The sequence below is a fragment of the Carassius gibelio genome, chromosome A9, assembly GCF_023724105.1.
Source record: "Carassius gibelio isolate Cgi1373 ecotype wild population from Czech Republic chromosome A9, carGib1.2-hapl.c, whole genome shotgun sequence".
NCBI lineage: Eukaryota > Metazoa > Chordata > Actinopteri > Cypriniformes > Cyprinidae > Carassius > Carassius gibelio.
The window spans coordinates 23717139-23743478 of record NC_068379.1 but is presented as its reverse complement, the minus strand read 5'-3'; the positions used below and the strand labels follow the sequence as shown (position 1 = coordinate 23743478).

Genomic DNA, 26340 nt, shown 5'->3' with positions numbered 1-26340 from the left:
AACTACCGGAGGAAAACAGTGGATTTTTGCAAGTATGATAGGTGAGTAATTACTCCTGAAGTGTAACAAACCCGCATAGACAAGCTTCATAGCTCGCAGAATCTGATATGTGTGTGTGTGTCACCACTGATGCTTGGTTAATGTTAACATTTCCTTAGTGAGAAAGATTGTTTTCTCCACGTTTAATTTGCAGATCCATTTGTGATCTGCAGGTGAGCCTCCAGTGACTTTTTAAAAAGTGAAAGTGACATTTTTAAATTGATCGGAGGTGTAAGCGCTCACTCCACAGACCCGGTAGGAGAAATTATCAGGGAAACTGAGGCTTGGTAAACTTTCATGTGTTCATAGGGATCGATTCCGCCTACAACCTCTTTTTTTTTTTTTAAGTAGCGTTGTTTGGCTTCATTATTAAGTTTGTCCGTATATGTATAGGCAACTTTTTTTGTCACGTTCTATAACTTTTTCTGGAGACTGGCTATTATCTTATTACAAACCTGCTTTGCGATGCCTCTAAAATGGCCGCCGTTACCCACAATGCACCATTCCATGACGTCTACGCCCGAGCTCTATTGCCATTTGCAGAAACTCCATCGCTCCTGGTAAAAAATAACCAATCAGAGCTGCGGTCCGTTTGTGTTCAAAATGTAGAAAAATGTATAATAAGCGAGTACACCATGAATCCATTTTCCAAACCGTGTTTTTGGCTTGTCCTGAATCACTAGGGTGCACCAGGCACCTATAATAAGTGTTTATATTCGGACTATTTTAGATTGCTTCGGGGGTACCGCGGCGGAGTAACCCAGTACCTTTGTGATTCTTCATAGACATAAACAGAGAGAAGTAGTTCCGGCTACGATGTTCTTCCGCAAGACGCAAGCAGTTCTGTTTATTGACCGCTAGAGCGTCAAAAGTTCCCTACCGCAGCTTTAAATGTATTAATAATAATCATAATTTTTGTACATACTGCTATGTTTGCTGAACTTACTGTGTTACGTTACTAAATACTTTGCTCGTGCAAAGCAATTTTTACTGAAAATTAAGTTTCTACAATATTTAGTAGGCCTGGTAGCTTTCCAGTGGTGACTTGTCAGTTTATGTACATATGGGAGAAATGTACGGTATAATCGATTAAAGACGTAATCAAACAGACGATACTTTTAAAGGTATCATGTGAGACCATAGACTGTATAAATGTGAGACACTAGAAAAACCCAACTGAACCCAGGAGAAATCACCAGTTATGTGCCAAATTCAGCTTTAATAATAGAGATCTACCTCAAGAAATGCTTGCACTGCAAATACAGTGTTCCATAGCTGTGATCCATTTGTATCCTGATAGAAATAAACAATAAGAGTGGTAATAGTTATTATTATTGTTAATAACAACATTTTAATTGCTTAACTGATCAGAATAACAAACAAACCCAAAAAGATTCAATTCTTTATGACAACCTTTCCCTGCATTTTCAAACCATCCACACCCAGCCTAGGACATTAAAAAAAATAAAAATCAGAAATCAATTATTATTATAATAGTATAAAATATACAGGACTTTATTAAAAGCAAGCCATGAAAAACTACACATAACTAAATCAGGGATGTGCATTCACAGAGTCACTATTCATGCTGACAAAAACACATGAAACAAAATTCTTCTCTTTTGTCTCACTGGCCCAATGCTGATACACGTAGAGAAGCAATCGTCTGCTTTAATATGGTCAGCATGAGCTTCACACACAATCAGGATCACTGTAAAACCAAGTTTGATAGTGTTATGTGACTTAATTAAAATCTAAAGGGTTGTTTGTTATTTACAAAGATGTTTCACTTCTCTAAAAGATGAGCAATAGTAAACAAGGTGCTGTGTGGTGTGTACAAGTCACAGGCTGCAGTGTTGCTCCTCTGAGCTTGCCAGTCAATGGTCGAGAATTCCTGGACATAGAGCTCCTGTTTAACACCCAAAAAACAAAAACAGCGGTGACTGGATAGTTGCATAGTTCATTCATGCACGCCTGCTTTTAATATGGTGTCAGAGTGGCCTCTAGTGGTGAAACGGTCAAACTTCACCAGTCTTAAACCGAGTACCAGCGGCTCTTCATCTGCAGACAGCCTGACCGCACAGCAGTAGCTCATTGGGAGGTAGTCCTGCCGACAGTGACACCATAAAGTGGAGGGATGTGCTGGCACCCAGGAAGGGAACAGCCTGATGGGGGGAAAAAATCCAACTATATGAATAACAAAGCAAAAATGACACAAAAATCTGCAAAACAAAGAAAAAATTACACAAAAAAATGTGTCACATTTCTGGAAAGAGTGTATTCATCCCTTTCCAGCTCTGTAGATTGAGGATGCCCAACCAGAATTTGCCCCAAGAGGGTGTCCCGCCAGCACCACCTGTAAAAGAGCAGGACAATACCGAAACAGAACACCGTTGTATCTCACTAAATGGGATGCGTTACATATGAAAACATAACTTTTTTTGCATCAATTAAATCCATAAAATCAGCCCTGTCACAGCACTGTCAGTCCTGTCGTGCCTCGGTCAGTCCTGTCATACAGGGAATTTTGTTATAAAAATGTATATAATTAAAAGTATACAAATATTTGAGGAAATATTGATAAATTATTCTCTGTAACTGTGTAGATGAAAGTAGGAGTATATATCCACTATTGCTTTTGAAAAAGATCTCCTGTGTAAAGGCAGCTTTTTTACAACTATACGAGCGCCTGGTGGGGTATTCTGTGATTTTGTGTACTACAGTTGACCGAAAAGTTCCTTATATTCCTTAAAGAAATTACAAAACCATGTTAGATACAATCAGGTACATGTGACCAATAAGAAAATTCTATTTGCATCAAAGAAATTAATTAGGAAACCATTCTAACATATACAAATTTGTCTGTGACAGGGCCTGACATTTTAGGGGTGAAATGTGTATAAAATGTATTTATTAATATATTTATTTATTTCAATCATAAAAACATGCTGAGATGGCACAATATGTGTTTCATATAGATTAACATGTCCTCCATATGGCTCAACATTCAGATTTAAGAATTAGACATTTTTTTCACTTAAGAGTTTTACAAGTGGAAATGTACATTTCTGGTAGAATGTCCCATATATGTGACCGTTTGTTTACCAGCAATCCCAGACCTTTGCTGCGTAACATATTCCTTGCATGAACCATATCAGGATCATCAGGCCCAAGTCCCAGAGTTCTCAAGGTCGTGTTCAAAGCTGTTCCCAATTATTATAATATATAAAAATTAATATATTTGTTGTTTATCAGGTCATAAAGGAATAATTCTATTATTATCTCATTAAAGTTAAACGTGATAAAAACAAAAATGAAAACTGTCATCATTTATTAATCTATCCTCATTTTTAGATGGATTATCCCTTCAAAACATGATTCATTTTACTTCATTTTCAGGATTATTAACATTATTAGCATAATGTTAAGTAAATCCAGGCCTCTCATCGCAAAATGGACATAAATTGCCATTTTACACAAACTAAATTTGGAGCGTCATGAATAATGAATTACCTCATGCCCAGTAGTGAATAAAATCTCTCTTTATTGTTGTCCAAAAATATACAATTAAATACAACAGAATTATTGTTTTGAACAAAATACATTCAACTCTTATTATTCAGAAATCTGGAAAGTATGAAAACAAATTAACCACTTCTAAATTTAAGTACAAGGAGATTCAAAACAAAGATTTATTTAACCTTAAATGGATGAGGCACACGACCTAAGCAAATATATCGATTCAAAATAAAATTAAAATTAGCAAAAATAAAACTGTTGAGACAAATAAGCAGCAGATAATGGACATTTTCTTTCAAACTGGGAGACTGGAAGTGGTATTCAGCAGCTGTTGTTATACTGAAGCATCTTCAGTTCTGTATAATGTCTAAAAGACACTTGAGCTTGAGGTCACACACACGTTCCTCCTCTTTCTGACTCCACAACTCTCTTTTCAAGTCCTGCAAACGTTGCAACAAAGATCCTGGTCTGTGTTTTTCAAAAGCCGCTGCAGTCTGTTCCACTTCCTTCAAATTAACAAACAAAAGCAGGTTTAAAGCATTTATAATAAAACCTGCTTTTTAAATATATATTAGTTCTAGTTATTCATTATAGTTATGTTAGAATACTGTACTTTTATGTGAACGGTAGCAGCAGGGTGCTTGGAAGAGGGGGTCCTAACTAGGGGAGGTGCATAGAGTAGGGTGGAAGGCAGGAAGAGAGGAAAAGCGGTGGAGGACAAATGATCCACTTCAATCCGACTCTGAATCTGCTCTCCGATTCTAGATATACACATAAACTAAATTAATAAATATGACAAAATCCCATAATGTATCATTACAATTTAAAAGATGTCAAATGAGAATACTGTTTGGAGCGGAAAAAGGTACAAATACTGATAAAAAATCTTTGTGTAAAACTCATTAAAAAAAATGTAAACCTAACCTCTGGCCCTCAGCATTCATCTCCTGAACAGTTGAGAGAGTACGCTGAAGTCGCTCCAGTATGGGAGTCTGTGCGCTGTCTGTATCAAATAGTCGGTTTATTTTGCTAGAAGATTTTTTCAATACCAGGTCAGCCGTTTCAGTTTCCTTTAAAAACACAAAAATAGAGACTTCACGCAATTATAGTAATGCAAGTATATTAATCCAGTTGTGAAGTTGTCTGTGGTAGAACTCAACCTGTATATGGAGCGCGCCAGCAGCAGGATGCTTTCGGGAGGGGGTCATGGTCACGGGCACAGAGGTCTGATGTATCTGCTCTCCAATCCTACTGATATGTTAAGAAATGTTTACTGCTAACATCAAAGCAAAAAAAATAAAAAGTGTTAACTTTAATGTTAAAATTATTAATGCTAACCTCTGGCCCGCAGCGTTCATATCGCGAACGGTAGAGAGAATCCATTCAAAGCGCTGCAATATTGGAATTTGTGCAGTATCAAACACAGAAGGACATTCTTCCGTGTTTACGTGACTCTGGAACAGCCTCTGCTTGGGGAAACGTCTGGCCGCAGTGTGGGGCCTGACTTTTGATCTATCAGAAAATGTTGCAATTTTGTTTGAATCTTTTATTGCAAGACTGTTATGTTATATAAGATAATACTGTAAATCATGCACATGTAAAAGAGTGAGAGTTACACTTCTGAGACATGCTGTATTTCCTGATATGTCAGCTTCACAGCCTCTATCCAACGGTCAGGGGGCTGGAAAGTCTTCAGGCTGTCTTTGTTAAAGTATACAAGAATTTCACCATCATCCGTGAGGGCATCTGTGATTACAAGAGTCAAAACATCCATTTTTAAACAATGAAACATGCTCATATTTGGCATTCTGTTACCAATCTGTTATTTTCACCTTTTGCCACAAGAGGCTCCATGATCCAGTCCTTCATACGATGCTCTACACACAGGCATATGATCTCGTCCCAGGGAATTTCATAAAAAGACGGTCCAATCTTCTCATAGTCTTCCTCATCTGCACCGCTCGCATGTAAGTATTGGTAGTTCACTCTTCTTAGCAAGTTCTCCAGACGAGACATTAGAATTGGTTGGCTTAAGGGTGAGGTAGGGATTTGGGATACATACTGGAATATATAGGCACACAAATGTGTCCAGGAGGCTGAGAAATAAGAAAAGTGATTAGTTTTAATCTCAATTAAAGTACTAAACATTAAGGTGTAACTCTGCATCAAACACCTGAACTATGAAAATTCTGCTAAACAAAAATGATTACATCAAATTAGTACTTAAAACAAAAGCTACCACTAATGGGAGGCGGATCCCACTCAGGAAGTTGCTGGCTGAGGATGGTTCTCTTCAGCCACTCCAGATGTTCTGGAGAGTTCCAGGAATGATGAGGAATCAGCTCACTGTTCTCGGGGAGAGAGAATTCAGGGGGTGGCCAGCAGAGACTGGACAGATGCTCTGACGAAACCACACCTGCTAGGAAACTCAGCACACTGTTACAGAGCTGCACGATAGGCTCCGGGTGCTGTGACTGAAGACCCGCATGTTTCCGGTCTTGCTTGTCTCGTTGTAGTCTGGAGTAGAACTCACGGCACAGGCCTAACTCAACAACCTGCAGCAGGGTCTGAGAGGACAGGACTGGGCCTGCGGGAGAGTGAGCGGCAAGCCACCTGATGATCTGACTCATCTGAAGCATATCAAATATAAAGAGAATGTGTAAATACATAATAAACGTTACATTTTTAATAAATATATTGGTGAAGTCAAGATATCAATCTGCATTTTGTCTGGGGGGGGGGGGAAGTTAAAAGCACCTATCCGTGATTTAAAAGACACCAAACATTATTTATAACAGTGGAACCTACTTTTGTTAAAAAGTAAATGAAAAAAAGAAAATGACTCCGTAAGCCAACTTGAAATGTGGGGCCACAATGATTATTTTGCTTCGCTTTAAGGCAATAACTATAGCATTAAAAAGGTGACATATAAGAGTGGATACTGATACAACAACATATATCACGCATCCTTAACACAAATATTTTGTAACCATATTAAATAAGAACAACTGTGTATTCTCAATATTCCTTTGCAGACCAACCTGCTCTGAGCCTTGCAGGTCATTGAGGGTTTCTGGTATATGGACGAAGATGTATTCAGAGATGAGACCATCTCTGACAAACATATTCAACATGAGTGCTATAAGAGAGAATACAAAAATAATCATACTGCAGTCTTTAACTGTATTGTCTATAACATATACTACATCTTTACTTCAAAACTTGCCTTCTTCCAAACCGTGACCATTAGTACCACCCTCTTGGTTGCCAGTAACCACCACAACCAGTGGTACAGGAGAGTGCCAGCAGCTGGCCTGCTGCACCTGCCTCAGCTGAATGAGGGCAGAGAGCAGGGCCACATTCTCATTCTCTTCACCCTGTCCAGTACTGAGAGAGGGAAGTAGCATCAGCAGAGCATTGGTACCATGAAGCTCCTTCTGTTCCTCCAGCAGACATTGGTTTTCTGCACTCAGAGGGCCATGACATGCCTGCACACAAACACAGGAGTTAATCAAGTCAATGCAGAGAGATTTGGATAACTGGATACTAGAGAGCTTCGTTTCAGGAGTTGGAATTTCCCCCTGCGGACTACTTTCTCCTCAATACCTCACTTAAACTGGGCATATAATGGCAAAATTAGATTTTTTGGGGTGGAAACTATTCCTTCTGAGGCTTGCCTTTATAGAAATTTGTACTTCATGAGTTTTTCCCCTTATATTTGTCAGACTGTGACTGATGCACAGCGTTTTCAGTTGCCCTTTGATTTCCTTCTCATTCTCTTCGGATTGGTTTCCTCCACCCAACTTAACCTCAAGCCAGTGTGTCAGAATCCTGCATGTAAACAAAAAAACATATGAGGATTTTACATGTTTTAAGACATTTTCCTACAATTTCGTTCCTTACCTGCTTGCATAAGTTATGTCACTATCACAGCTGCTTGGCAACAGAAGAGTGGCTTTCCAGAAGATTCTGTCTGGTGCTTTAGGGTAGCTTTCTGCCACAAGAGTGGGCAGGTCAAGAGGCATCCATACACGCTCACTGCCAAAGAAGGATAATTAACCATACATTCATGGTGATAAAAATGATCTGCACATATATGACACACTGTGGTCCCACTGTACTGACCTCAGTAAGAGATTGTAGTAGTAGGACACTTTCATTTGATGAACTGCTTCCTGTCTCATTTTCAGCAATCTATAATTTTAAAAGTTCATTGCCAGGAACAATCATTAAGAATGATGACAAAGAAAAAAATATCTAAGCACCACAAAAAACAAATTGAAATCTCCAATAACAGACCTTGTGCAGGAAACCGCCATGTTGCCGGAGTTACCCAGGTTGACCATCCCCTGGGCCAGGAGGTCCAGAGAGGGGTCGGAAGGGGCACTGGGTACGAGAGCCTTCAGTTTGAACCGTGGATCTACACAGCCAGGGGCTGCAGGGAAACCACGCATCTGTCTCTTTAGCTGACGACGCACACCTACCACGTCACGCCACCTAAAGTATATGCATACGTCTGTTCTTTAAAGGTTTCTGTAGGAGACCTATTTGCTCCAGGGATTCTTTTGTACACATAAAGAGAAATAACAAGCTCTTCAAACCTCTTGATGAACTTGCAGACACGTTTCAACTCATTGTCCAGGATCTCTTGTGCCATTGCAGCCAGCTCCTCAGCCAGTGTCTCCTCTACTATGCTGTTGCATTCCTCCGCTGAGCAGCGGGCAATACAAGCCGCCATTTCTTCTAAAGCAAGCCTGGAAGGGAAGAATATCATCACCAATTTTGCACACATTCATTAATGAATATCACAAATATGAATCAAAAGTCTTATTTCACTCAAAAATCTAAATAAACAATATTATATTACAATAAATACTTATATAATATAATAAACTTAAATCTTAATCTTAATTAGGAAGCCAAAGTTGACAGACAATAGCAAAGAAAACCTCAGGGAGATATTTATGTAGAATGTGGTACCTTATTTCAGCCTCTGCAGTAACTCTTATCCTCTCGGTTAGCACTTCGTCACTGATTATAGCACACAGATCATCGCTGAACTGCTCAAGAAAGGCTTCCTTCCGCCTGACACCAAACACAATAAAACAGAAAAAGAGTTAAAAACGCTCCAGTTACTAAACGTAAACTCAATTCCCTGAGATTAACTGAATGAACATTGTGTGAATCATGTTGGGGAAAACTCACCTGAATAAATTATTTGTTAATGTTTATGTAGCTGCACAAACAAACGGCATTGCCTATATATGATGAGTGCCATTTCATCAGAAACTTACAAATGAGAAGTGGAAGCATAGACTCGTGTGCAACTGTGTAACATGGCAGTGCACGCAATGCTCGCTCATGTTATCTCAGGGAACCATGGTTACGTTTAGGAACCAGAGTGTTCCCTTTCAAAAAGGTCTCTCAGATTGCGTGAATCACGATTGGGGAATGATGTCCAATAGCACCATGATATGAGCGCAGAACAAAAAGCTTAATTATCTCCAATGGACACTCAGCAGGACCAAACCCAGGAGGCGGCCATGCCCCAAGTGGAGCGGGCCCTCAGTCCAATAGGGCACTTCCAGCCAACTGAGGTTTAAGCCAAGGCTACAGCATCAACTATCCAGCGGGATAATTATCTCTGCTTCGTGACTGGCAGCCCTTTGGACTGGCCTCCAAAGCATACATAGAGTTGCTCTGATTGCCAAAATTGAATAGAGTGCTCTACATATGTCCAGAAGGCCTGGACCAGGCAAAGCAAGTAAGCACCCCAGTCATTCTCTGAGGCAGGGAGAGCTAAAAGGGCAATGAACTGTTCTCTGAATGGAGTAGAAACCACTTTTGGCACATAGCTTATAGGTGATTGGGACAGGGCCAGCACTGAAAATGTAAATAAAGCCTCCAACAACCAGAACTGAACAGAGGGTTGGAAGGCAAGTGCAAGATTCCTTTGAGGGAAGTCCAGCCTCTACGTGACTTAACCTCCTCTTCTCCTCTTCTCTCCTGATGGATCAGGATGGCTTCTGTGGCTCAGGGTCCAATGTCACCTTCGGATGGGGGCAGTTGCACTTGAGGAAGGGGAAATGCTTGATAGTCTGAGGGTGCTTTCGGAGCTCAGGCTCTGGCTTGTATTGAGGCTGAGTGGGTGACAGAGCAGGCTTCAAAGACTGACGAGTCGAAACAGCCACCGAGCTGGAGTATTTGGTCAGGAATTGGTGCAAGACTTGTGATGACTTCTGTGCTGCAGTGAAGTGTTTTGCAAATTTGTTCACAGTTGGTCCAAACAGCCTGGTGGGGGAGACTGGGGAGTTGAGTGAAGCAGCCCGATCGGCATCCTTGACCTGCATAAGGTTTAACCAGTTGTGATGCTCGAGCACCACCAGGATGGCCATTGACCTGCCGAACTATATTAACGCTAACATTAGTGTCGTGCCTTAATGCTAGTATATCCTTTCACTCAGGATTTGGTCAGGTATGAAGACTGCCATCTAGCGATTGGGATATAAACTCAAAATGAAACCACTGCCATGAATCTTGATTTTATTTTTTTATTTTTTTAAATATCGATATTCTGTTTTTGAGAATCGATACAGTATCGGCAATAAAAACACGCAATACCCATGTTTATCGATATTTTCTTTCACCCCTATCCTTGAATGTATCATGGTCTCGCAATGAGAGCATTCCATCTCCATGAGCTCTGCCTCAGCGTGAGCACGGCCCAGGCAAGTAACGCACTCACTGTGCTCATCCGAAGTGTGCAGGTGCTCCCTGCATGTGCGACATTTTGCAACAAGCTTCGCAGAAATTTGCCACAAGAATGAAGCAGAGGAGAATTGCTGTGAGAAAGAGCGACTTTCCTCTTCTGGGGTTCTTTTATAGCAAATAGCATCTTCAGAGTCCAGCGAGGTGATGATCTTCACACTGAAGTAGAAAGGTTCTGTCAGCCCCGCCCAATTTCCCAGGCTGAAATGCCATTGGTTTGTGCAGCTGCACAAATCAGGCTTCAGTATTCAGAGGAAAATGGAGTTACCAATAAAACAAAACCAATGTATTAAAAAAATGAATGGGGACACACCTGGCTTCTTCCTGCTTGAGTTTCTCCTCTGTGATTCTCTCCTTCTCAGCGATGATCACTGACTTGGACAGTTCTCTCAGCAGCTGATTTAAGACTTCATTCATAACCATTTCCAACTCACTGTCACTCACACTTCAGGACACACACGGGCATATACATTAAGACACTAACACTATGATGAAAATTTGTTAAGGCTTAATGGAATTGAAATCTTCTGGTTGACAAATAAAGTTTCTACCTGAGGGCTGCAGATACATATTCAGCAGCTGCACGTGTTATATAAGAGACCTCAGCTTCCACTACCTCATTAAGCACCGCATCCACCTCTGCCATTATATCCTGCCAGAAATCAAAGTGTCATCAGTGAGCTTATGTATGCACCATAGTGTAGGACTTTTCAGTTAAGGCTGAAAAGTGTCTCACCTGATCTGTGTAGGATGGTTCTGGTTTGGGTGGAGGAGATGGAGGTCGGACTGGTTGTGGGGCTAATATGGGTTGGAAAACCAGCTGTGGCACCACAAGAGGAGTGGAATCTGTTTGGTTCTTCTCTCCGGTTTCCTCCGTGTCATCAGGTTTTACAGGCTCTGTCATGCCAGGGTAGTCCACAAACAGCCGTGGTTCAGCCAGAAGCCTTGTTGTCACCTGAGGCCTGGAGTCAGGCTCCATCAGGGGCTTTAACTCCAGCCTCTGTGGATGAGCTGCCAAAGACAAGGATTAAAATATTTACAGTAAGTACAAGTACTCTAATTGTCACTAATGAACTAATAATCAAAATGCATCCACACCCTTTAGGGCAGCTGGTGGAGGCTCAGAAGACAGACCGTCTCCTGTGTACTTGTTGTTGGAGTCAAAGCTGCAAACGGGATTGTGCTGGCGCAGGTTGGGCAGTGGACCACCATTCACCACCTCACCAATCAGAACAGTTCTCTTCCTTTCAATCTCCACAGACTTCCTCTGCGGTATGGAGAAATCAGGCTGCTGAAAGGATGTGCGACTAAGTTCCACCATGCTGGATGAGAGACAAAATAAAGCATTAGTTTTCAAAAATTCTGCATTTACAAAATAATTTTGGACACTATTGCACTGAGAAAAGATTTTGTTTAAAAAATGTTTTTGCTAAAATTATGAAAAGAAATAAGTAGGACATACCCATCACTGATAGTAAGGCCATACTGTTGAATGAAGTCTGTGGCTTCACTGGCATTGCGGAACATTAGTGTTCTAACAAAGTCTTCGACTGGAAAAATGGTGGATCTTTGGGATCCAACAGTAAAGGCCACATTGAGGATTTTCAGCGCCTTGCTTCTCACCTAACCAAGCAAAGACAAAAAATAAACATTTAGTAATTAAAGAAAAAGGTGTAGCGAATGCCAAAGTACTTCATGAATGCTGGCTATACAACTACCTTCTGGGTAAGATTAATTTACCTGATTGAAGTATCTGTGAAGTATGCAGCTGCTCAAATAGGAAGCTGCACTCACAAGTTTAAAGAACCGGACAAAGTTATTGCTATTGAGTGCTGCAAAGGCCTGCACGGCAAAATTCACCTCCCGAGACTCCCGTACCTCTTTACGGAACTGCTGCACCTCACTGCATTGACACAAAACAAATCCATTTGTATCCTTTATTCCATCACTGCAAAGATGTGTATTACCTATTTACATCTTATAAGTTCATGAACTGAATCCATAAACTTTTTAATGACAAAATCTACTGTTTGAGTTACAAGTCTTGACTATTGCAATGTTTTATTTACGCTGTTCTTAATGGACTGCCTAAAAGACCTGATTCAAGGTTCAAAATAGTGTTCTGGTTATCTTTACTGCAAAAAAAGACAACAATAGCAAGGTTTTACCGAAGAATATCTCCGTCATTGAGCTTAAGCAACACATTGTATTGGCGGAATTCTGCTTCATTGGGGCAGTACACCTCCTTAGTGGCTAAGTCTTGATACATCTCCTTTAGACTCTGCAGGCATTTTGTCATATTCTCATTGTTGATCTTTGTGTCAAAAGACATCATGGGTTCCTGGCAGAGGTGATGGGCGCAGTGAATGTGGAAACGGGTACATTTCTCAATGAGTGATACTGTTTCTGGATCACACAGATGCTGCTGGGTAATGTCCTGCAGGAGAGATTTAGACATGATTATCACAAAAAAGACAATGGCAACATAATATTCTCATTGACACATTTTAAATCAATCAGTTTGAAATATTTCAACAGTTAGACACCTTAGAAATAAGGCCTTTGATAAAGCAATTCAAGTTAAATGCCCACCTTACGAACTCCTCTGGTTCTGTTCCAGACAAAGTCATACCAGTCACGGTAATTGCCCTCGCCCTGGTCCATAATCTGAGTTACGAGGTAGTCCATAGTCATGCTTAGCACAGGAAGTGGTCTAAGCTCATGAGGGAGAGGTTCTTCCTGATCCGCCGAAGACCTGCTATACTCTTTGATGGTAGCAAAATGATCCACCTGAGCAGAAGGGGAGCACTTAGTCAATTTACTCAAATGTAACCAATGCATTCAAAGCAACTACCAGTGTGCTATAAAAACATTAAAGGCTTCCAAACATTAATATTTATCACTTTAATTAATGTTAATTACAATAAATGACAAAGTGAGTTGTCATTTTAAGTCTTCCACAAAACATTGGCCAGATCATTACACAAACCTTCTCTGTATCTGGAATAACTTCAAAGACGCTCAGCTGGTTGCGGGTTTCTCTCATATACCGCTCTTTCTCTGGGCACATATCAGGGCACGTTCCCACAAATACTTTGGACATATCCAGGTCTGTTCTTTTGGGTCGAGCTTCAGAGACAACAATACATTTTTTGCCCAGTCATTTCTATTCAAATATAAATGTAATGAAACAAGCGGCATAAATAATTTTATATCACATACAATATAATTGTATAATTCTACACTAATAATACTACATGCTGGATTTCATTTATTATAAGTTAAGTACTAGATTGTATCAGAGCCAATTAAGGTTTACCTTGCCGTAAAATCTTGTCTCTCTGCTCTAGGAGGCGGTATCTCTCCTCTGCTGTTTCAGCCACCTGACCAATCAGAGGCTGTAGTACTAAGGGCAGGTTAATAATAGGTCGCTCTACGCTCCGCTCCTCTGAGACTGACTCCAGTGGTGCCTCACTCTCAAACTGGAGTATTTTAGCAACAGACGATTTTTGGATCGGAGAGCTATAACATAAAAAAAACAAATGCAGAAATAAATAATTAGGCCAAATAAGAATCATGCAAAGGGACTGTTTGATATTGCACGTTTTAAATTACCTTTTAGAAAGGGAGCTAGTGTTGCTGATGGGCACTGCTCTAGGAAGAGGCTTACGACTAGGGGAGGACTGCAAAAATGCAGCACCAGATTCTGAGTCCTCTGTCAAATCTTTGACTTCTGAAGGTTTAGCAGCCTTTTCACTTGGACCTGTAAGTGACAATCACTCCATAAGCATATTTATGTATGTATGTATGTATTTGTTTATTTATGATTTAACACCATATCAGCAACATTAACAACAATTTCAATACATCATTTACAATAACATTACAGAAAACAAATCATTAAGAAACAATCATTATACAAAAACTGTCTGCTACTATATTTTCTAAATAATAGTGTATTGTTTATCATTTAAAATTGGACATTCTATTGAAATATGTTTTAAATTTAAAATATTCACAGACTGGTTTCTCTTTGTGATTCAAAGAGTGATTCTTGAATATCCAATTCGACATCTTGTATATACAACTTCATAAGCATAATAGTATGAAAGTTAACATTTAGTTAACATTCGTGCTTCTGCTAAATTAAGACCAAAACAGGGTATAAAATCACATTTACACAGCATATCTCCAACATTTTTTTCAGACGTTCATCAGTCTAAAGCAAAGGAAAAGCTATCATCATGTCCTGATTTTCTGTGGCCCTTGTGTAGTTCAATTCAATTTGTATTGTAACTTTTAGCAGTCAAAAAAAATTGCAAATGTGAAAACTTAAAACAAGTTTAGTCGTACCAGATTTGTTACAGTGGAGATTTCAGTTCGAAGCAATACCAAACATTATATGATTAGAATATTTTAATAAATTCCTTCTACATTTTTATTCTTCAAAAACAGTTCATAAATTCATTGATAATGCATTTTGCAGTGTTATTTCTTTAAATCATATTTTTGTCGAAAATATAATTAAACTACTTTAATTAAAATATCAAAACCTTTTTCATCTATCTTTTATTATACAGATAAAATAAACACTCAATTTGCAGCAGTAAATCTATTGGTGACATTAACACTGCACTTAAGAACAGCCTTTTGCAGTTTAACAATCCCACAAGGCCAAACCAAATTTTGATTTAAATTAGATTAATTGCACGGTCATGGTACACATTAAATATAACATTTAATAGATTGAGATTTTTACTTAATTTAATTAAACAGCAAACAAACTTCTAAATAGTGCTGTTACTCACTTTGCTTTTTTCTTTGCCAAAATATCTGAATTTCAGTCCTCTGGAACAGCTTTCCTTTCTTTTTGGCTTTGGTTGCAGATGCCTGGAAGGCAAGAGAGATTTTGTCTAAATAATCACAAACACATTCATTAAATCTTACTACTTTTGTGGCAATGAGCATTTTGTACTATGCATCTGACTAGACATGCTCACATGATCTTGGAAATGCACAATGGCCAGATTCTTCTGAGGCCTGCAATACACCTTAAGCACTTTCCCAAAGTGCCCAAAATGCTGTATGACAAGGTCCTTCTTGTTGAGGTTTGGTGGGATGCCTTTGCACTGTATAACAGTGGCATCAGTAGGAGAGAGACCAGCCAAACTGTCTGTGCTCTCCTTTCGAGAAGCACGTCTACCTGGAGTGTGTGTCTGTGGTTCAGGCATGAGTGCTACAAAGACAAGTGATCACAACAATGTTGGCAAGAAAAATCATTTCAAAATAGTTTAGGATAAAAATTAGGGATATTATAGACCCATATTGTAGGCTTTTTTTTTATTTTTATTTTTTTACATTTATCAGATTCAGTCATTATTTAATATTTAATTACGAATGTTTCTTTATACCTTTTGATTTTAAGAACAACAATAATTAAATAACACTTTTAAATATATTAATCCACAAATCTTAAAATGAATATCCATTTTTTTATACTGTATTATAATGTTGTGATGTCTAAATTCACCTGTAGTTTCTGTTATTTACTTAATTCACTTACTTTAATTTACTCTCAAAGTAGTAAAGAAATAGTACAGAATATTTGTCAATAACATGAAAATAATCTATTTTAATACTGGTGAGCGCCTTTAGAAATATCACTGGAAAAGACATGTAACTTACAAACTTCCTCAGCTTTTGTCAGTACTGTGGGAGCCTGCGATCTTGGAGGCATAGTGGCCACATCACTGGCTGGACCAGGTGGATCTGGTCTATCTGGAAGATGATGATCTCTCTTCACTGGAGTGACTTTGGATTTCATTAGCTCAGACAATGCACTGAGAAAAAGCCCTCCAGTCGGGCCACGAGTTCTCAGCAGCGGGCGTTTGGTAGGTTGTCTTGGTTCATCTGCACCAGTCTCACTAATGCTTTTAGTTGCATTTGGATCAAGCAATTCCTCTTTACGTTTTATGCCAAAACCAACGAAAGCTGTTTCTCCTCCAATGCTCTGTCCATCAGGTGCTCTATCCTCCATTCTTGGTGGGGCTTCGGTTTTTGGGACCCCGAATCCAAAGGATCCAATGCTAGTACCACCAAATGCTGGCATTTTGGTATCTGATTGAGACTGAAGGGTCTGTGCTGTGAAGCTGAAGGTGGATGGAGTCGTGGGCTGAGAAGCAGGCGTACTGCTGCTGGAAGGGTTGGCTGGCTGAGAGAAGGTGAACTGAATGCTGCTGCCACCACCAAGAGTCTCCTTTTGAGAAACATTTGCATTAGAAAACGAGACAGAAGGAGCTGCAGCTGGCTGTGAGAAGCTGAAGCCCAGAGTATTCGGCTTTACGCATGAAAACAGTGAACCACTAGATGAATTCTCCATAGTACTAGTCATGGCCGATGCAGACGATCCAGCAGTTTCAGAAGCTAAAGACAAATTTGAGCTGAGAGGTTCGGGGCTGATGCTGAAAATAGGTTTGAAAACGGCATCATTGGGTGGATTGAAACTAAACTGGTTCCCATCAGTGGGATTATCAGTCCTACCCCCTGTTGAGGAGCTGGATGTAGCAGTGGGAACAGAGAGGGCAGAAAGCTGACCAAAACTGGGCTGGTTGTTAACAGCGCTGCTGAAGCTTGTCAGAGATTGTGAGGCACTGGAGGAAATGCCAAATGCAGAAGGCTGACCGAAAGCAGACATCTGATTTTGTCCAGTAGCTTGAGAATATGAAGGAGGTGGTTGTCCAAATCCTAGTGTGCCTTGACCCAAACTCGACTGCCCAAAGGCCGGGGCTGTTCCCAGAAAAGAGAATGATGATGGCTGCCCGAATCCTTGTGATAGCCCACCGGTCTGGCCAAAAGAAGACGTCTGGCCGAAGACAGAAGACTGTGGCATTGGCTGGCCAAAAGATGGCTGACTAAAAGCAGAAGGTTGTCCAAAACCAACAACCTGTGCTGTGTTCTTCTGGGAAAAGGACTGAAATGGGTTTCCAGACTGATTACTATTGTTTGGTGCCTGAAAGGCAGTTTGTGGTACACCAAAGATGTTTGAAGGATTCATGATGGCTGGAACCGCAACTGTTAAGATGTTTCTGATGTGATACTGAGCCAATCATCAGCTGGTCATGACCAATGAATCCTCTGAATCCTCTAAAACAAAGATACAAAACAGTTACATAGGACTTTCCAGTTAACCTATGAACCAATTTAAAATTGTACAAATTGTGTTTTCAAGAGCTCAAATAGGAAATTATAAAGATGAAATGCTGATCTAAACACTGAACGCTTTTAACTTCGCAAATTCTCAAGACCAACCACCTGAATACTAATAACATTTGAATTTATTTAATACATCTGCATTATATTATACAGAAGTTAAAAAAAGTCAAATCGAAAAGGAACAAACACTGTAAATACTTTGGAGCAGTTCTCGTCGCAGTCAAATGTTTATCTCTCTTCTTCGTGAACTGGCGCCTTGATCCAACGAGAGTTGCTGGCGATGGCGGCCTCTACAGGCAGGCGAGAGCATGACACCATTAGATGACGAGCAGTGCCGACTATTTGATCAATTAAGGTGGTAAGAAAGTAATAAATATCCACAATTGCCCTTCCAAAAATACTGACCAATAACACAAAAAGAGAGATTTTGGATTCATTAAAAGGTTTAATTTATTTTTAAGTTCATATAATACATTAATATATGTCAACAGAATGAAATACAGTCCACAACAACAATTTAATGCCAAGAGTTATACAAAATATGATAGGGAAAAGTATTTTTCAGTGTTATACAGGGTCCTTTATACTGCATATCCCAAAATACAATAGAATTACATCCAGACAGAGGTAAAGAAGTTGACATATTCACATGATTCACACTAGCTGATAATTTCATATACACAGGCAGCTTATATCTTGCTGAAACATTGGTATTCTTTATGTCTTCTGTCTCTCCACAAAGTGGAGGTTAACCTGTCTGTCTGGCACAAGCACTGTCCGATTGAGGGACTGAACCTCACCTACAGTGGGGTCCAGTCTGATTTCAAACAACTTGATTAGCTGGAATGAAAAGATACAATTAAAAAAATCACAATTTATAATGTAATATAACTGTCTGTCAAATTTCTGTATTTTTTACCCTTGCCAATGCCAGATGCAACTCCAGTTCAGCAATGCGTCGGCCAACACAGCCTCTTACTCCAAAGCCAAATGGGATTGACCCAAATGGGTTGGGTCTTGTTCTGCCATCTCGGAGCCAGCGGTCAGGTTTGAACTTTCGTGGCTCTGGGAAGACTTTCTCATCATGGCTGATAGCATAGTGGCACAGAGTGAATGTTGTCTGTTTGAAAAAAATAATAGCCGATTTAGTGATGCAAATTTCTGAACTGGCAACCCTTTTTTCATCCTAACAAGATGAAGACAATTTACCTTTTTAGGGAAAAAGTGCCCACCAATGACAACTTCATTTTCTGCAATAAGACGAGAATTCATGGGCACCACAGGGTACATCCTGCACATGAAATTACATAGATTATAATATGCAGTTGTACACCACTTGTCAAAAGATTAGAATAATTAAGATTTTATGCTATATATATATATATATATATATATATATATATCATGTCCTCGTCTAAAATGAACACTGTTCTTCAGAAAAATCCTCCATGTCCTTCGGATTCTTCAGTTTTCCCACATCTTTTGCACATTTGAACCCTTTCCAGCAGTGACTATGATTTTGAAATCCATCTTTTCACACTGAAGACAATTGAGGGATTCAAACACAATTATTAAAAAAAGTTCAAACATTCACTGATGCTCCAGAAGGGAACAAGATGCATTAAGAGCTGGGGGGTGAAAACTTATGGAATTTGAAGATCAAGGTAAATTGTACTTAATTTGTTTTCCGGGAAACATGCAAGTATCTTCTGTTGCTTCTGAAGGGCAGTACTAAATAGAAAAAAAAATATTTATACAAAATTTGACATCATCCTGTGCAAAGGTGTAAGGCTCTTAATGCACCGTGTTTGCTTCTGAATGTTTGAATCTTTTTTTAATAGTTGTGTTTGAGTCCCTCAGTTGTACTTGGTGTGAAAAGATGTATCTCAAAAATCACACAGTCACTGCTGGAAAGGGTTCAAATTTGCAAAAGATGCTGGAAAACTGAAGATTCCGCAGAACATGGAGGATTTTTCTGAAGAACAGTGTTCAGACCTACAGACTTTTTTGTCCTGGACTCCATTTCCCATGATACCCATACCTGGAATTGAATACCACCCTCACCTTTACCCCATTTCCCAGACTATTTAAACAGCTCACTTACAGCCACTCCTTGCAAAGCCTTCCATTGTTTCCTATTTACCATTTCCTGTTACTGCTGGTGTTCAACCCTGGCCTGTTTGCTTGTATTTCTGCTGCCTCTTTTAATAAAGCCATAAATGGGTCCCATCTCTGCTAACACTTCGTTATACTTTGACAAATAGAACGTACAAAAAACAGCATTTACTAGAAATTTTGAATAAAATGCATTCATTTCTTCTTGTTTTATCTTCCTCACCCCAAATATTTATATGGTAGTGTATTACAGTTTCCAAAAAAACATTAAGCTGCACAACTGTTTTCAATATTGATAATAAGAAGAAATGTTTCTTAAGCACCAAATCAGCATATTATTATGATTTCTGAAGGATCGTGTGAAATTTGAAGACTGGAGTAATGACTGCTGAAAATTCAGCTTTGCTATTACAGGAATAAATTACATTTAAAAAATATATTCAAATAGAAAACTTTTGTTTATAATTATAATGATATTTCACAATATTACTGATTTTACTATATTAATGCATCAAATAAATGCACCCTTGGTAAACATAAAAATACTTATTTTAAAAGACTTCTTAATTATTCCAAACATTTGACCAGTAGTGTATAGTATATGCCGAATTAGCTTTTTGGGTTCGCCTGTGTCAAATGTTATTTTGACTTCTCAAAGATGCACAGTATTATATTACACAACATAAATCTCAACCTTAATGCTTCCTTGATGACAGCTTTGAGGTAAGGCATGCTGTTCACTTCCTGTGCAGTTGGGATTCTGTCATCCTTTAAGACTCTGGTTACATCCTGATACAGAGCCTCTTGAGCTTCTGGATCTCTTGAGAGGAGATACAGTGCCCACAACATAGTGTTGGAGGTCTAGAACATGAAGAAAAACAAATATAATTTCAAAACCCATACATATTTCGCTTCAATATAGTCAAAGACACATTAAATGTCTCTTACTGTGTCCACTCCAGCCAACAGCAGCTCAGAAATACTTCCATAAACATCTTTACTGCTCATCTTGACATTGGAAAGCAGGTAGGTGAGATACTCCCCAGCAATCTCCTGATTTGCATCCACACGTTTCTGAATGGCCTCCATCTTCATGTCAATCATTTTCCTGGCTATGCATAATCCATAATACATACATACTTAATACATCATCAAACTGCAAAACATGCCTGTATCTCTTGTAGTCTATCTGAAGAAGGTACATGAATTAATAAGCTTACCAAATTTGAATATGCCCTCCCAGCCATTAATGTACCACTGCCAAAATGGCAAGTAATTGCGAGTCCAGTTTGGCAGCACCACCACAGGCATGCTGTAGGTGAACATTTGTGCAATAGAATTAATGAAATCTTGTGTCTCTGCAGGAATTTCGTTCTCCAGGCAGCCAATGCGTGTCTCAAACAGAATGGAAGAGATCCCTGAATGAGAAAAAGATCAATAAACACTTATAAAGCATATAGTAGAAGCATGCCATTTAATCAGCTTTCTAAATGAAATAACTCAATGAATATTATAACAATATATCTTTCAAAACTTTAAATTATTATGTTTAAATAAAACAAAATTTTTAAAAAACATATGTCCATATTTTAATATGAAAGCAAATAAACAATAAAAAAACAATAATCCCCACAAGGACAAGCTATATTTCAAATATCAGTGGTCAGTAAGATTTTATTGAAACAAATCAATATTTCCATTCAGCGAGGACGCATTCAATTGAACAAAAGTGACACTGAAGACAATTATAATCTTGCAAAAGATTTGTAACATTCTATTCCAAAGAGATGCAATACCTTTGAACTTTCGATTTATAAAAAGCTGATACAAATTATGACATATGTTGTTTCTTTTAAGCAGTTCTTTCACATAGTAGTGTCAGGTTGGCTCCTAATTATTCTCAGGGGAACATGTAGCTATTAAGGGCATTGTGAAAAATCAGGTACATCTTTGGGGATGTGTATCTGTTGTTGTCTGATTCTATCTAATTTAAAGTGCTTAGGGAAATTAAATACCTTCAAGGGAAAAGCGATAAAGCTCATTGGTCATGTTAGAGACCAGATCACCGGTGGGGCTCATCTGCCGCAGATAGTAAATCCGTTTGATGAAGTCTGTGACCACTGCATTGACCACATCTCCATACTGCACGGAGTCCTTTGGATGCAGCATGCGTTTGTTCAGCACTGTCCGCAGTTTGTACCATTTCTCTCTTTCTCTGTTGAAGAACATATTGACTTGTCAGAGGGGCAACAATAAATGGCACAACTTGCTACTTGAGTTTACATAACATCACACGGCTTCATAAGCCAGATGCACTTTGGCCTTATAAAATGTCCAGACATGACTAGTCTTGCATAATGTGCATGTTACAAAACAAACCTATGGTACAGATACAGAGCAATTGTGTCAAATGTTTTTACTCTGTGAAAGGGCCGTAGCCGATGCCTTTCAGGTCACGGTACTCGGTCCACAAAGTCATGTCTCCTCTGCAAGGAAACTTCTCATCTTTTCTAAGGAGTTCCTCCAGTAAGTCCACACTGTTTATTGAAATTGCTTGGAAGTTTCCAGCATTCACTTTGTACAAAGGTCCATAAACCCGGTTTTCATATAACTGGAGAGACGAAAACAAGTGGTGAAGAACAAAGAAGATCTGCTAGTGAAGAAACATCTGGTTGATTTAGAGATACAATTGAATCGTTTCAGAGCAAAACAACAAACATCAGACTGAGATCACAACAAGTATACTGAATTATAAAAAAAAAGTGTTCAAATTAAGGTAGACAGTTGTTTCCTTTCTATTCGAAGTCCTTAAAGGTAAAACCAGTGACAGTCTGAATACATTAATGGAGGCATAAATCATTTACAGTTACATGATAAACAAACTATGGCTGTGGTATCTCTCTGTACCTGCAGCTCATGCATGCGGTTCAGATATCCTTTAAAGATCAGTGTGTAGAGCATCCTAAAGGTTTTGATCTCTGGGAGGTCATCCACAGTCTTGAGCTTCCTGTGGTTGTCCTGGACAGTGACAGAAGCAGCAGCATTATCCATTGCCCCTCTCCTGAAGTCCGTGGCCACTGTCATGCGCCTCAGAAAACTGAACGCGATCCTTCTTTCTACAGAGCTCACTGCAAAAATAACAGCCATTATGGAAGCGGGAAGAAGAATGAGGGAAACACCGATCCTGTTTCACATGGGAGGGAGAGGGAGGTGGGGCAAAGCCTCTCTAGTTAACCCTTCACTATCTGCTGTAAAGTCATGTTGTGTCGACTAATGTTTTTAAAGGTGAAACTCTATTATCATGCTCATAATGATACAGTAAGAACACTGCCATCAACTGGACAATTTTCTCTACTTTTTTTTTTTTAATTCCAAACCTTTGTCTTTCCTCTGTAAAACACAAAAGCTGTTCTTTTTCAAGTGAAGTTGACCACGGCTGTCCCTAGTCCCTATAATAACTGTAGTGTGAATGCCATATTTCTCCTTTTGTGTTACACAAAAAAATAATAAGGTCAGACAGGTTTGGAATTACATTAAAAGTGAGGAAACAATGAAAATGCTCGTTTTGGGTGAACTATCCCTTTAACATTAACATTTCTTCCAATTTCTACAGGGCATGGTGAACAAACGCAAACAAATGTTTTGAATCACATACCTGTGTTTACAATGACTGTTTTCCTTGAATGATTTTTTTTTCTCTTTCAATCACCTAAAAAAAAATTAGATAACATATATAATATTGATGTTATGAACAAAAAAAGAAAGTTTGCTCTGAGCTAAGTAAATATTATGTCTCACTTACACAATTACTGCAAATGAAACATGACTGTAAACAATGTGAAAGAAAACCAGTGCATGATAAATAGTGCATCTGTTGTTGCTAAACCAATAACAATAGAAAGAATTCACAATTTTTTTACAAGTTGGATTTTATTACTCCAGTGTGTGGCAAGCCTTTATCCAGCTGTACATTTCATTCATTCTGTAAATCACTCGCCTGTTGCTCAGTCTGCATCTTACAAAAGTCTGTATTGCCTGTATACTCTTCACTCCTTCAGTCTCTGCAATGTTTTTGATGGAGCCAGCCAGGTCTGTCCTATAGAGCATGAAGTGTCCTAATGCCAGCGCTTGCTCAGCGAACCGCTCCACCTCAGCTACAGACTCCTGAGGGTAAAACCTCCAGAACATCCGAGTCAGCTGCCAGTGAGAGCAGTAACCCACATACTGCTTCAGATCCACACGGCCAGGAACAAGAGCTGAATCAAGTCTTCAGCACACAGAGGAGACAAAAACAGAAAGGGGAAAAAAGAAAACAAAAGGAAATCACAGGCGTTCATGAATACTGGGTACTTCACTCATTATTACTGGATTACAAAAATGCAAAAAGAGATATTTCAAGATAAACTACAGTATTATCTATTGATTTTTAAAAAAACATAAAATATATTTTAAATATTAAATATATATTAAACAGGATTTATATATTAAACATATTGTGTATATATAAAATATCACACACATTTTGATAATTGCTTCTCACTACCTTGAACTGTAAAACATACTACCACTAATCTTCCTTGTGTTAATTAGAAACAAAAAAGTTATGCACACTGAACAAGTTGCAGTATTGAGGTTTACCTCTCAATGAAATTAGTTGTCATAAACACAATTCGGGCCTCTGAAGATGCCACTCCATCCAGAGCATTCAGAAGTCCACTGAAAGTGAGTCTTCCCATGCCTTGATAGGCCAGCGGATCTGAAGATTAAATGAGATCAACAACAGAAGATTTATTCCATGGTGCTGTTAATGTCATGGCTAGAGAGCTATCTTTTATTAAAATTACAAACAGTCTGTGAGACATACTCTCTGTGGGAAGCAGCTCCCGGCTGACGAAGGCTATATCCACGTCCTCTAGCAGGATGATGCTTCGCTGTGGAGCGACACTAAGCAGGTTGTTGAGGCGATCGTCAGACAGATGCTGTAACCCAATTCTCCTGCTAGCGCAGTTCTGAAATAACACAAGAATGGTGAGACTTGGGATTTGCAGTCATATTATACTATGGGACACTATGGGATGCAAGACAATTTTTGGAAGAAATTCCAACAATTAAGTGAAACTGAATTGAACTGAATAGCATAAAAAAAAATCTGATGATATTTGCACAGCAGTATAAAAATACAGCCGTGATACATTTTTCCCATATCCAAAAACGTTCAAAAGAACTGCATTTATTTGAAATGGAAGGAATAAAAGAATACAACTCTGTCCTCTGAGATTTATGTCAATACTGTTTTAACTTTGTCTGTCTGCACCAGACTAATCTACACTATACTTTATAAGACACTATTATTCATAGCAACATCAACTGTAAACAAAGCAACTGTGCTTACATAAAGCTGCTCTTTCCACAGCCTGGGGGTCCATACAGCAGATTTTTTCACCTCTGTCACTGTACCACTTAGGATTGCCAATGAACTCCTTTACATCATCCACAATCCTCTCCGCCACAACATTCTCCAGCACTACTGAAGACAGTGGTCGTCATTGCCTTGGAAAACCAAATGGCCTCCACTCTGCTTTAATTGCAGTGTACATCACAGTTCGGCCCTCCTCCTGCTTTAAAGCAAGTTCATGCACGGACACAGAATCAATCATTAAGACGGCAACATATTTTTTAAGAATTCAGCAACCAGTCTTTAAAACTATACATAAACTATATATAAAATTTCACAACACTGCTGAGTGTAGGAAAAAATGAATAAAACACAATCTAGCTGCTCATACTGTACCTTCTTGAAGTATGCTGAAGAATATTTGGCAGTCTCTGCCGAAAGCAGTAAAGGTGACGGACTGCCAGGGCGTTCTAGTGTGCAGATCCACCATCTGCTTTTCCCTGGTCCTCTCCATGCGGATCCACTTCCTTCCATACCTGAAAACACAAAGCCTCAATCAGAGACGGATAACTATGTGCTGGATTGATTTCTGAGAGAAAGTCAAATCAGGAGCACATTGAATATAAACTGCCTAAAGTAACATCACAATTTACTCTGATCTTACCAAATGAGTTGCCTGGACTAGGGTGGAAGTCAAACTGTATGGACTCGTCCGCTCTCATGCTGCATGTATGAGGTCTCTACTTTCAGATGCTTGTGTGTGTTTGGCGTGTTAAGTGATCCAGCTTAAGAGCAAGTGATAGCTTTTATCTCCTGCCCCAAAGTAAGGGTTGTCCTTCAGGGCTCCAGTAACATTTGACAGGGTCATGATGAAGGTGTTTTCAGGATTTCTTGGCTTATTCAATTAGGAAAAGCCTTTTTGTCTCTTCACTGCAATATGCAACCTACATTCACAGCAGATGAGGTGAAATCATTTTAATTTTAATTTTGATGATAGTCTTTAGAGTGATACAAGACTATGCCAAGCTGTCACTGACCAATCTTTTTATTTAAAAAAAAAACTAATGCAGATTTAAAACTCTCTATTTACGGCAGAGCAAATGTCAAACCGCATTTTAGAAACAACATTGTTTCTGTTAGCTTAAAAGAAACGAATAAGATGCAACATAGCACACACTTTATACAGTAACCCAGCGATGTAAAATGAACAAATCGTTCTTTAGGCTGAGTCGACTCTTTTCAATAACTCGGTTTAAACGATTCACAAATCAATCCCACTTTAAAATTGTTTC

General features: G+C 39.0%; 2 protein-coding genes and 1 pseudogene across 4 annotated transcripts; all 3 read right to left on the bottom strand.

The window, feature by feature from the left end:
- Positions 1 to 3563: 3563 nt before the first annotated feature.
- mcm3ap (minichromosome maintenance complex component 3 associated protein) lies at positions 3564 to 17837 on the bottom strand. Of its 3 annotated transcripts, none has more exons than XM_052606535.1 (31): positions 17737 to 17837; positions 16012 to 17460; positions 15327 to 15562; positions 15135 to 15216; positions 13942 to 14089; positions 13646 to 13848; positions 13316 to 13455; positions 12919 to 13116; positions 12495 to 12763; positions 12067 to 12229; positions 11789 to 11949; positions 11425 to 11648; positions 11063 to 11337; positions 10878 to 10978; positions 10640 to 10771; positions 8539 to 8643; positions 8160 to 8312; positions 7858 to 8055; positions 7684 to 7752; positions 7462 to 7596; positions 7236 to 7389; positions 6785 to 7046; positions 6600 to 6697; positions 5798 to 6188; positions 5391 to 5654; positions 5175 to 5304; positions 4897 to 5070; positions 4719 to 4809; positions 4483 to 4628; positions 4172 to 4319; positions 3564 to 4064 (listed from the first exon to the last, which is right to left on the bottom strand). In XM_052606535.1, exons 2-31 carry the CDS (start codon positions 17378 to 17380, stop codon positions 3909 to 3911), a joined length of 6375 nt encoding a protein of 2124 aa, XP_052462495.1. In that variant the 5' UTR covers positions 17381 to 17460; positions 17737 to 17837; the 3' UTR covers positions 3564 to 3908. The 3 variants fall into 3 exon arrangements, with proteins under 3 accessions (XP_052462495.1, XP_052462494.1, XP_052462496.1); XM_052606534.1 differs by having other exon boundaries at positions 16012 to 17469; positions 17737 to 17835; XM_052606536.1 differs by having other exon boundaries at positions 4719 to 4806; positions 16012 to 17469; positions 17737 to 17835.
- Positions 17838 to 17963: 126 nt separating this feature from the next.
- LOC128020024 (sterol 26-hydroxylase, mitochondrial-like) lies at positions 17964 to 22837 on the bottom strand. Its single transcript, XM_052606537.1, has 9 exons — positions 22561 to 22837; positions 22074 to 22264; positions 21669 to 21868; positions 20874 to 21071; positions 20602 to 20765; positions 20348 to 20514; positions 18748 to 18829; positions 18458 to 18658; positions 17964 to 18378 (listed from the first exon to the last, which is right to left on the bottom strand). The coding sequence occupies exons 1-9, from the start codon at positions 22798 to 22800 to the stop codon at positions 18256 to 18258; spliced, it is 1566 nt and encodes a 521-aa protein (XP_052462497.1). The 5' UTR covers positions 22801 to 22837; the 3' UTR covers positions 17964 to 18255.
- LOC128020025 (mitochondrial chaperone BCS1-like) lies at positions 22823 to 26238 on the bottom strand (annotated as a pseudogene).
- Positions 26239 to 26340: the final 102 nt, after the last annotated feature.

Excerpts from the sequence above, each read along its gene's own strand:
- mcm3ap (XM_052606535.1), bottom strand. The coding sequence starts at position 17,380 with ATGAATCCTTCAAACATCTTTGGTGTACCACAAACTGCCTTTCAGGCA. Across the intron at positions 15,563-16,011 it reads GACAAAAGCTGAGGAAGTTT|CACTCATGCCTGAACCACAG; the intron begins GTAAGTTACATG and ends TTGTCTTTGTAG. Across the intron at positions 5,071-5,174 it reads ATACAGCATGTCTCAGAAGT|ATCAAAAGTCAGGCCCCACA; the intron begins GTAACTCTCACT and ends ATTTTCTGATAG.
- LOC128020024 (XM_052606537.1), bottom strand. The coding sequence starts at position 22,800 with ATGGCTGTTATTTTTGCAGTGAGCTCTGTAGAAAGAAGGATCGCGTTC. Across the intron at positions 20,515-20,601 it reads TGTTGGCTGGAGTGGACACA|ACCTCCAACACTATGTTGTG; the intron begins GTAAGAGACATT and ends TTCATGTTCTAG. Across the intron at positions 18,830-20,347 it reads GTCATCAAGGAAGCATTAAG|GATGTACCCTGTGGTGCCCA; the intron begins GTTGAGATTTAT and ends TTTCATGTGCAG.